Here is an 11,216-nt window from a genome sequence, read left to right as displayed (position 1 = left end):
CGTCTGTGTGGCCAGCACAACTAATGTATAGAGTGGTTTCCAACCTTTTTTTTGGATGAGGAACCCTATGTGAAATCTGAGGAACCGCCAACCATCTCTAATAGCAACTCCGTGATCAGATACATTGTAAATTCTTCTGTATTTGGTACAATGATCAACTGACCAGAAAATTTGCAGAGAACCCTTTAGGGGGATGCTCGGGGGACCCAATGGTTCCTAGGAACCCTGGTTGAAAAACACTGGTATAGAGAATAAAGGCACAGCAATCCTCCCGCACAAGTGGATCACTACTTAGAAGCGTCTTATGTCCAATTCAAAGTAGATTTATTGTAGAGAAACAGAAAAAACAGCAACAGCGTTTCAGGTCCTGCATGGACCTTTCTTCTGGGGAAGTGACCCCTTGTGCTTGGGGTGGCTGTCCCTTGTTTTTGTATTCCGTTTAACAACTGCAAATAAAAAAATAAGCCGTTAAAATTCTAAGAATGTAAGATTAAAGCACAACTTCCCGTATTCAAGCAGCAATTAAATATATATATATATTGTTTTTAATATATGCAGCCTTTAATTACATTTATTGAAAACTAATCACCTAAGCTGCCGATTGATTGGTTCTCCTGTGATCGATCAGCAAAGATCCTGCGTCCCAGGGTTCACTAAATGGCTGCCTTTCAGTTTCAATCAATCCTTCAGTCAGTGTAACTCCGCAGCTACAATGTATCCTTATATTATGAAGGTAACATTATCTATTGTTCCAGCTTGCAGCTGAAACTGCTGGGAACATTGGCAACAAATGATCACAAACAGGAAAGTGTTACAAAGACCGTGAACTGATGGGGAAGTGGGCTAACGCCTGCTATAGAAATCAAAGGATTCGCTGTATATTAAAACTCATTAAAAACAGCATTAAGAGTTGAAAAAACAAACAAACTAATTACATAACTGATTTATTTAAAAAAAACATGTAGGATATTGCATGGATTGCTCCTTTAGGTCCCTTTCAATATGTACATTTTTCAGGATGTGGGAAGGCTGAATTTCTTTTACCGTTGCTAAATGCCTGTGAAGCATGCAATACCATTGATTTATTTATAAATATTTGTTGGTTTTTTTGCCAGTTCTGCATCAAGTGTGTGAAACTTGTTAATCACCTTTCTTCCATTTGATGCAGGTCGTTAGCCAGGGAGGTTTATGCCCCTAATTATTACCTCACTGATCTTAAATAAAGCCCAGAGAGCCAGACTTTTGATAGCTTAATTTAATCCAATAATATGCGCATTGTGTGATCCCTTTCCAGATCCCCAGCGTATGCACGAGACACTAACTCAGGGGGGCTCAACTCCAGTGCTCAAGCCCCCCAAACAGGTCAGGTTTTCAGGTTATCCCTGCTTCAGCACAGGTGGCTCAATCAGAGTCTCATCCTCAGATTGAGCCACCTTTGCTGAAGCTGGGATATACTGAACACCAACCTGTTTGGAGGGGGGGGAAGGGGGCTTAGGACTGGCGTTGAGCACCCCCTGCACTAACTCATCAGAGTTAAACTCCACTTGTATACGTCGATGCGTGCTCAGTATGTGCCTGACGCACCCTCCTTCCTCCTGCAGGGATGACCTGATGTGCTGACATCATGGGAAGCTGCTGCAGCTGCCGAGATGGACTCCCGGATCACCACTCCACCAAATTCAAGGTAAAGGGCCCCAAAACCTGACCCGCAGCACCCGCCGCTAAGCCGCGTCTGTATAAATGCCAGGAACACGTTGAATCAACTTGCAACAGTTCATGGTTGACGTTAGAAAAGGTTTAAACTTTTTTTGCTCCATGAAGATATGTTATAGGGCAGGAGTGGCCAACTCCAGTCGTCAAGGGCCACCAACTGCACAGGCGGCTCAATCAGTTCCTGCTTCAGCATCGGTGACTCAATCAGTCTCTGCTTCAGCACAGGTGGCTCAATCGGTCTCTGCTTCAGCACAGGTGGCTCAATCAGTCCCAGCTTCAGCACAGGTGGCTCAATCAGTGGCTCAGTCTTTGACTGAGCCACTGATTGAGCCACCTGTGCTGAATCAGGGATATCCTGAAAAACAGACCTTTTTGGTGGCCCTTGAAGCCATCAGTTGGCCCTGATTTTAATTTATCAAAAAAAGCAGTTTGTAAAGTTGCATGCGCATTTGTAAGAGTCGCAGCAGTCTCTGATTGAGCCATCTGTGCTGAAGCAGGGATAGCCTGAAAACCTGACCTGTTGGAGGCTATTGAAGACTGGAGTTAAGCACCCCTGAACTACACAAACCGAATTCAAACCAGACTGTCAGAGCAGAGCATCATGCCTCTGGAGACAGTAAGTGTCTGGGCGAGGATCGCCGTTAGATACCAGCATGTAGTATGATGTGCATTAGGTTATCTTGGATCGGGCCTATAATGAAGGTGTAGGTTGTCATGCTCACTTGGCGATTTCGCGGCCCGACGTGAGATTTAGCGCGGTCGCTTTTTACAGGTCACCAACGTGGATGATGAAGGGACGGAGCTGAGCAAGGGGGTCATGGAACTGACGCAGACCGAGCTGGTCCTACACACCCGGAAGCGCGACGCAGTAAGATGGCCGTACCTCTGCCTGCGCCGCTACGGCTACGACTCCAACCTCTTCTCCTTCGAGAGCGGACGCCGGTGCCAGACAGGGCAGGGTACGACTTCTCCCCTCCCCCTTCCCCCTGAAAACTCTGTACTATTTACTGTGTGTGCCCTGCAAGGCGCTGTTAGCTGGAGCTCTTACACTGGCCCCAACCTGGCGAGGATGTCAGGATGAAAACATTGAACGGTTCATATATTTCATGGTAAAATCAGCGTCTCAAAAATGGGGAACGGCGTATTAAACCGGTGAAACGCCGTGCACTACATCCTTTTTATTTCATTTTTTTTAGTTCTAGGATTGAAGCACGGGGGTCTCCAGAGCGGCACTATGTTTATTTCAGCTCTGCGGACCCCCTGCTTCCCGAGATACCTCCGTAGGTGGCGCCGGTATCTCTGTGGAGTTTAAATGTCCCGGTCACGCGGGGCCAATAGGAAGCCGCACGGGATGACGTCACGGCTTCCTATTGGCCCGCGTGACGTGGGGCATTTAAGCCGCCATTATGTTAGGCATACAAGTTCCCTGCCTGCAGGAGATACAAGCATCCCCCTACGGAGGTAAGTAGCTCAGGAAGCAGGGGATCCCCTCTGCTGAAATTAACAGGGTTCTGCTCCGGAGACCCCGTCTTCAATCCTAGAACTAATAGTTATTTTATTCCCTGAGAGAGAAGTTGCCTACTGAGGCCTCTGTCGTGGGCTTTACATTCGGCGACACCCTTTTCCCAGCGTGATCACGGTTGGCAGCATCTATACTTTACAACATGTAGATATCTGGAAGGGTTTCACGTTCTGCAAGGCCGCAGTGCATTTAGATTGATTGAAACAGCAGAAATGTGCCCTTAAAACGCCAGATAAAGAGGACGTGGTTGGGAAGGAGACAGGGTGGTGCTGTCCCCGAAGAAGCAGGAGCCACGCTTCAGGCTTTTATTCAATACGCTGTGACTCCCGCTTCCCGCTGCTAGGGAAGAGATCAGCTCTATTCGAATAAACGGGACTGAAATCTCCCCCAGCACAAGGAAGACGGCTAAACATGTTGCATAAAGACCCCAGGGTCACAAAGATGGAATGATCAACACATTTCATTTAGATCTCACTTTGTTGAGCTACACTTGCATATTTGTTGACATTATAGTTAAATAAAAGAGTGTGAGCTTCCTGTTAAAACAGCAAAATGTGACAAATCCTAGATGTTTTTTTAAATAAATCAATTCGGTAGTATTATAATACTGTACATTTTTTTTTAACTCCTAATGCTATTTTTAATGAATTTTTATGAATGTACTGCTCATTATTTGGTTGCTACAGCAACCATTTAGAGAGTCATATCCACGTCCTCTTCTGAAGCAGGCTCTCACACCTTTTTGAGCTATGCCCTTTGGCAGCAAAGTATCACAAACAGATCTGTTGCCATGTTCCCCGCAGCAGACTGTTAATCTTAAAGCTGTAACAATAATGTGTTACACTTAGTAATATAATGTTACATATCAGCTGCAGCATTTCACAGACTGCAGCACGAAGTCAGATGGCGGCCATTTCGTTAGGCACACAATCAGGATTTTGACAGATTTATAACAGGAGCACCAAACGATTTGCCAGCTTGGGTAAGAATGTAGACTGATACATTGTCACGCGCTTTACATACACGAAGAAGAAGAAAGGGGGGCTGTAGTATCGCTGCTGTAATTGGGCCATTCCTTCCCCCAGGAATCTTTGCATTTAAATGCCACCAGGCCGAAGATATCTTCAACCTTCTGCAAGAGCTGATGCAGCGGAACAGCATAAACGTCGTGGAGGAACCCGTCCTCCTCACCAGGGCCGGTCACCCCGGAGAAATGGATCTGCCCCGGACCCCGCAGACACCCAGAGGTGAGGTGGTGGGGGTGAGGGGGCAGATGTTTAGAAGAGGTCTAGGATGTTTGGCCGCGACCAAAGCGCCACAGCTGCAACTCGCCGCCAGGCAGGTCGCCACTTGACACGTCACTGAGAAGCCATCTGTAAATGTCAATGTCCCGCCCGGCCACCATCGCTATAGTCCTGTGCGCCCTCGCCAATGTCACGAGCGGCCGCCGCTCCCCAGTCCCGCGCTCGGCCGCTCCGACGCAACATCTCCGAATGTCCCGAAAGATATTGCGGCGGGCACGCGGGACTCTTCTTTAAAAATGGTGGCTGCGCGGGACTTTGAGATTTGAAGATGGCGTCGGGCGCAGCGAAATGTGAAGCGGCGATCTGCCCGGATGTTCAGTTGTAGTGGTGGCGGGCCGCTGCGGCCAAATGTCCCAAATCCAGTTTAGAAGTTTCTACTGTGCCACTGATTGAGCCACCTGTGCTGAAGCAGGGATAGCCTTAAAACCTCAGCTTTTGGTGGCTCTTGAGGACGGGAGTTGGACACCCCTGCTCTGCATCTACAAACGTACACCCCTGCAGTTTGAATACTGTTACTCTGACATCCTCTCCTTCCCATACACCTGCGGCTCTGCTCTCTGTACATTAAACACCTTCCTGGGAGTCGCTGCTCTTCCTGCATGGTCGCCGGCAGCTCCGTACCCTCCACTGCTGCTCTACAATGAAGGTGGCGATCAGGGACACTGAGCCTCTGCGTTTGATTCAGCAGCTCGTATGTGTATTGGTTATTATCTGTCTTTTTCATTGTTACTTTCTCCCTGCAGCTCTCGCGTACACAGGATTTCCTAACGGGTTTCACAACTTTCCCCGCGATGGCCCCTCTTATCCCTCGGCTCGTCACCCCTCACTGGGAAGCCTGAGACACCCTTCTGTCGGGGAGCAGTCAACGCACGGACTAATCACCCCCGAGGATCAGGTACCACCGAGCGCGGCGTCCCCGTTACACATTCTCTTAACTCGGAAATAAGATAATGAAGACCCTAATTAAAGATGGAAGGAAACACATAAGAATACAGATTACACATTAATAATGCGGCTGTTCAGCAGTGCCGCCGGGAGACCCTCCGAGATACGTACCAGATTTAACGTTCCCTCCTGGGAAAACAATATGGCCGCCAAATCTCGCAGGCAAATAGCAAGCTGCGACCCATGTATTTTGCCGCTTCCTATTGGCTCACGGATCACACGAGATTTCAGGTGTGGCTTCCTTATTGGCTCACGTATTCTGCGAGATTTCAGTTTGGTCGATGCCGGCAGCCATGTTGTTTCCTCCATGAGGCGCGCCAACACCTTTACCGGTAATTATCTCGGGGACCAGGAGGGGGTCCCCAGCGCTGGAAATAGCGCACTTCAGCTACATGACATATGGCGCTGTTCTTGTCGCAGTGACATCATACGGACACGCGCGTTGACCCGTGATCTCTCTCTGAATCCTCTTCTCCCCTCGCAGTCTCACACCTACGTGAATACAGCCAGCGGGGAGGAGGATATGGGGGGCCGGCATTGGATGCACTCCCTCCCCGAGTCGCACGCACCTTACCACGACCCCCCCAGACACATGCTGGGACCGGGCTGCTCCCTGGAAGAGCGCAACCCCCAAGTCTTTCTGCAGCCAGGAGAGGTGAAGTTCGTGCTGGGCCCAGCTCCCGCCTACCGGCGCCTGCCACTGAGGAGCGACAGCTTCTGCCGTCACCACAGGGACTGCCAGGGTCACGTGTGCGGTGGCGAGAGGGAACCCCCGCCACCCCATAACAACAACAACGAGTGCAAGGAGCAGTGGAGCTCGCACAAGTGTGCCTACGAGAACATCAACGGCCTAGTGCCACCGGGAAGCATGGCGCTGCGGCGGGGGGCTACCAGTAGAGGCCTCAGGCTGTCGGCAGAGGGTCTGCCGTTCAACAGCTGCACCCACCGCAGGACGGCGCTGTTGCACTACGAGAACTTGCCCTCGCTGCCCCCTGTGTGGGAGTGCCAGTCCCTGCAGCACGAGGAAGACGAGGAGGACGAAGAAGAGGAGGAGGAGGACTCGGCCGAGGCCATGACGCCGTCACTCAACGGCTACCACGACGACCCCGTGCAGAACTACATGAACGCAGAGAGCGCCGGAGTGTACGGCGGATACCACCACCACCGGCCAGACTGCCCGCCGCACCGGAACTGCGCACCCAGCGTGTTCAGCTTCGACTTCCGGCGGCCACGGGCGGAGCAGCGGCAACTCAACTACATCCAGGTGGAGTTGGAGGGCAAGAGCGAGGTGAAAGGCAGGCAGATCCCCCAGATCACCTGCACGCCGGCTCCCAGTCACCAAGTCCACCGCGCGGACTCTTACGCCGTTATCGACCTCAAAAAGACGGCCGCCATGTCCAGCTTGCAGAGAGCTATGCCCCGGGACGATGGCACCTCCAGGAAGACCCGGCATAACAGCACGGATCTGCCCCTGTAAAAGATGGCCGCCTCATTTCCTCTTCTCTGTGCCCTTTTACAGAAAGCCATTGGTGTGGCTCCACCCCTCCCCCCTCTCTCCCCCCCCCCAGCCCCCCAGCTTCTCTTTCTGTCCCCCCCTTTGTGTGATCTCCCCTCCCGGTTTTCTACCCGACCAGATCCTGCTACGTAATGTCCCTCAGCGGAGTAAACTTTCCCGCCCTGCGTAGAATGTGAAAACCAGCGTTTCGGGGGAGGGGGAAATAGGGGACAGACACAGTGATCGTGCAGCTCAATCTGTACAGTGAAGGCCGGCCGGACACGGGGCTGAGGGTCAGCAGCGCGGCGCCATGTGGCCGAAAATGCTCTTTGTGGGTCAGATCTCCTTGTTTTATGTTTTCTTTGTTTTATTGTTACGTATTTATTTTTTACCGTTGCTTCTGTAGACGAATGAGACGTTTTCTCATTTGCCGATTTTTATTTATTCCTTTAACTTATTTTATTTTTATTTTCTATTTATTTTTTGTAAACATTCCGTGCCATTTTGTGTGTCATTGAGGGATCCTCATCCGGTCTCACTCCTGGCCGATGGGTCGCTCCTGGCTCGAGGGGTCACTCCTGGCCATGGGGTCACTCCTGACCGAGGGGTCACTCCTGGCCCGAGGGGTCACTCCTGGCCCGAGGGGTCACTTCTGGCCCATTGTGCATTACAAATTAGAGCCTTGTATCTCTTGTAATGTCCCCGGAATATTAGCATGTGTTGCAAACGAAGTAATTTTATATACCCCAGTATTGCAGAATGTACATGGTGTGTAGGTGCTAATAATTAAGAGGAAATTGACGTTTAGAGTGCCACTGCCGGATGCATTCACTGCAAAAGAGTTAGGGATAAAAGAAAATGGCAGCAGACACTCTTGGACTTCTGGAAAAATATAGACTTCCTATATTTGTTCAAAAGTGAGTGTGTGAAATATATAATATATATGCATACACACACACACACACACACACACACACACACACACACACACACACACACACACACACACACACACACACACACACACACACACACACACACACACACACTGTGTGTGTGTGTATATATATATATATATATATGTGTGTGTGTGTGTGTGTGTGTATGTATGTATGTGTGTATATGTATATATATATATATATATAAGTATACATTACCGCATAGCAGCAAAAAGGTGACAGCACTCAGGTGAATGAAAATAAATGTATTAAATAAAGCACATAACTCCAACGTTTCGATCCCACAGGGGGATCTTCCTCAGGGTGGTGCACCACCCTGAGGAAGATCCCCCTGTGGGATCGAAACGTTGGAGTTATGTGCTTTATTTAATACATTTATTTTCATTCACCTGAGTGCTGTCACCTTTTTGCTGCTATGCGGTAATGTATACTTTTATTATTTATATGGGACATGCACCTATTCATTATTGAATTTCTATTGGAGTGCCAGTGATTTTTTATCATATATCTATATATATATATGTATGTATGTATGTGTGTGTGTGTATATATATATATCTGTATATATATATATATATATATATATATATATATATGTATGTATGTGTATGTATGTATGTTGTGTGAAAAAGAAAGTACACCCTCTGAATTCTATGGTTTTACATATCAGGACATAATAACAATCATCTGTTCCTTAGCAGGTCTTAAAATTAGGTAAATACAACCTCAGATGAACAACAACACATGACATATTACACCGTGTCATGATTTATTTAACAAAAATAAAGCCAAAATGGAGAAGCTATGTGTGAAAAACTAAGTACACCTTATGATTCAATAGCTTGTAGAACCACCTTTAGCAGCAATAACTTGAAGTTATCGTTTTCTGTATGACTTTATCAGTCTCTCACATCGTTGTTGAGGAATTTTGGACTATTCTTCTTTACAACGTTGCTTCAGTTCATTGAGGTTTGTGGGCATTTGTTTATGCACAGCTCTCTTAAGGTCCAGCCACAGCATTTCAATTGGGTTGAGGTCTGGACTTTGACTGGGCCATTGCAACACCTTGATTCTTTTTCAGCCATTCTGTTGTAGATTTGCTGGTGTGCTTGGGATCATTGTCCTGTTGCATGACCCAATTTCGGCCAAGCTTTAGCTGTCGGACAGATGGTCTCACATTTGACTCTAGAATACTTTGTTATACATAGGAGTTCATGGTCGACTCAATGACTGCAAGGTTCCCAGGTCATGTGGCTGCAAAACAAGCCCAAATCATCACCCCTCCACCACCGTGCTTGACAGTTGGTATGAGGTGTTTGTGCTGATATGCTGTGTTTGGTTTTCGCCAAACGTGGCGCTGTGCATTATGACCAAACATCTCCACTTTGGTCTCGTCTGTCCAAAGGACATTGTTCCAGAAGTCTAGTGGTTTGTTCAGATGCAACTTTGCAAACCTAAGCCGTGCTGCCATGTTCTTTTTAGAGAGAAGAGGCTTTCTCCTGGCAACCCTTCCAAACAAACCATACTTGTTCAGTCTTTTTCTAATTGTACTGTCATGAACTTTAACATTTAACATGCTAACTGAGGCCTGTAGAGTCTGAGATGTAGCTCTTGGATTTTTTGCAATTTCTCTGAGCATAGCATGGTCTGACCTTCGGGTGAATTTGCTGGGACGTCCACTCCTGGGAAGATTGGCAATTGTCTTGAATGTTTTCCACTTTTGAATAATCTTTCTCACTGTAGAATGATGGACTTTAAATAGTTTGGAAATGGCCTTATAACCCTTTCCAGATTGATGGGCAGCAACAATTGCTTCTCTAAGATCATTGCTGATGTCTTTCCTCCTTGGCATTGTGTTAACACACCCCTGAATGCTCCAGACCAGCAAACTGCTAAAAACGTTGGCTTTTATAGAGGTGGTCACACTTGCTGATGATCAATTAATCAAGGGCATTTGATTAGCAGCACCTGTCTGCTACTTAGCATCTTAATTCCTATGGAAGCAGTAAGGGTGTACTTAGTTTTTCACACATAGCTTCTCCATTTTGGCTTTATTTTTGTTAAATAAATCATGACACGGTGTAATATGTCATGTGTTGTTGTTCATCTGAGGTTGTATTTACCTCATTTTAAGACCTGCTAAGGAACAGATGATTGTTATTATGTCCTGATAAGTAAAACCATAGAATTCAAAGAGGGTGTACTTTCTTTTTCACACAACTGTGTGTGTTGCTGAAATGGGTGTGTTCCCCTCCATTGTCTGGTGTATGTATGTATGTATGTATGTATGTATGTGTATATATATATAACACACAAAAAAGAACTAAGACAATCCCCTAAATAGCACTCTAAAATATACCACAAGATTATTAATGTAAAGCTGTAGTGAAAAGAACTGGATGCTCCTTAAGTGCAGAAGGAGCATCCAGTTCTTTTCACTACAGCTTTACATTAATAATCTTGTGGTATATTTTAGAGTGCTATTTAGGGGATTGTCTTAGTTCTTTTTTGTGTGTTATATATTATTCTCATCCCCCAGCACCAACAGTATCCCTTTAATATTTTATTCCTGACACTTTTTTCTCTGGGTTTATTTTTGATACCCAAGTAATTAGTGATAATTAGGGTCTGGTTTAGCCACTTATTCCTGGTGTGAGGAACATTTCTTTTTTGTGTGTTTGTGATATATATATATATATATATGTATGTATATATAATATATCTATATCTATATATATATATACACCAGACAATGCAGGGGAACACACCCATTTCCGCAGCTGTTTAGGAGTTAATTTAGATGGGATTGCTAATGACTCTTTATTTGATGTATTTCTTACTTGAACGACAAGTGCCAAATATTTCTACCTGTGCCATGTCTGAAAGGGAAAAGACTCCTGTGTAATCTGTGTGATAGTATGTCACGAGGTTCCCTTTCCTCTTTCATATGTTTACAGACATGTAATTAGCAGGAGGCCTTCCTTAATTTGAGCCCCATTCTTCTGTAATGTACAGATAACACACGGCAGGGGCAGGCCACGTGCACGGCACGTGGCACATTAGTGCGGCGTAGTGTGGTAGGTTGGAGTTGCACTCAAAATAGAAAGGACTCGCCCACACGACAACCCTTTATAACATTCCTTAACATTTGTTTCTAAACTTTGAGCGCCACGACCTGTGAGACTTAAGGTCACATAGGAGCGGGGCATCATTGAGCGATGATAACATCATTTCCCGGTGGTGGCCATATTTAACGAGTCCCTCAGATATGACTTCAC

At 46.8% G+C, this 11,216-nt stretch overlaps 1 protein-coding gene across 8 annotated transcripts in view; it reads left to right on the top strand.

The window, feature by feature from the left end:
- The window catches only part of FRS3 (fibroblast growth factor receptor substrate 3), a 10,039-nt gene extending 1,951 nt beyond the window's left edge, over nt 1-8,088 (top strand). For 6 of the 8 annotated variants that reach the window (XM_075613641.1, XM_075613644.1, XM_075613643.1 and 3 more), the window contains 5 exons: nt 1,602-1,684; nt 2,486-2,672; nt 4,321-4,482; nt 5,283-5,434; nt 5,969-8,084. In XM_075613641.1, coding sequence (XP_075469756.1) covers nt 1,625-1,684; nt 2,486-2,672; nt 4,321-4,482; nt 5,283-5,434; nt 5,969-6,961 — 1,554 coding nt within the window. In that variant the 5' untranslated portion in view covers nt 1,602-1,624 and the 3' untranslated portion in view covers nt 6,962-8,084. Of the gene's footprint in view, nt 1-1,601; nt 1,685-2,485; nt 2,673-4,104; nt 4,218-4,320; nt 4,483-5,282; nt 5,435-5,968 lie in introns of those variants that run through there. The other 2 variants (XM_075613647.1, XM_075613648.1) reach the window with 2 other exon arrangements.
- Nucleotides 8,089-11,216: the final 3,128 nt, after the last annotated feature.

Source organism: Ascaphus truei, chromosome 9 (assembly GCF_040206685.1).
Source record: "Ascaphus truei isolate aAscTru1 chromosome 9, aAscTru1.hap1, whole genome shotgun sequence".
NCBI classification, from domain to species: domain Eukaryota; kingdom Metazoa; phylum Chordata; class Amphibia; order Anura; family Ascaphidae; genus Ascaphus; species Ascaphus truei.
This window is presented reverse-complemented; position numbering and strand designations above follow the sequence as displayed.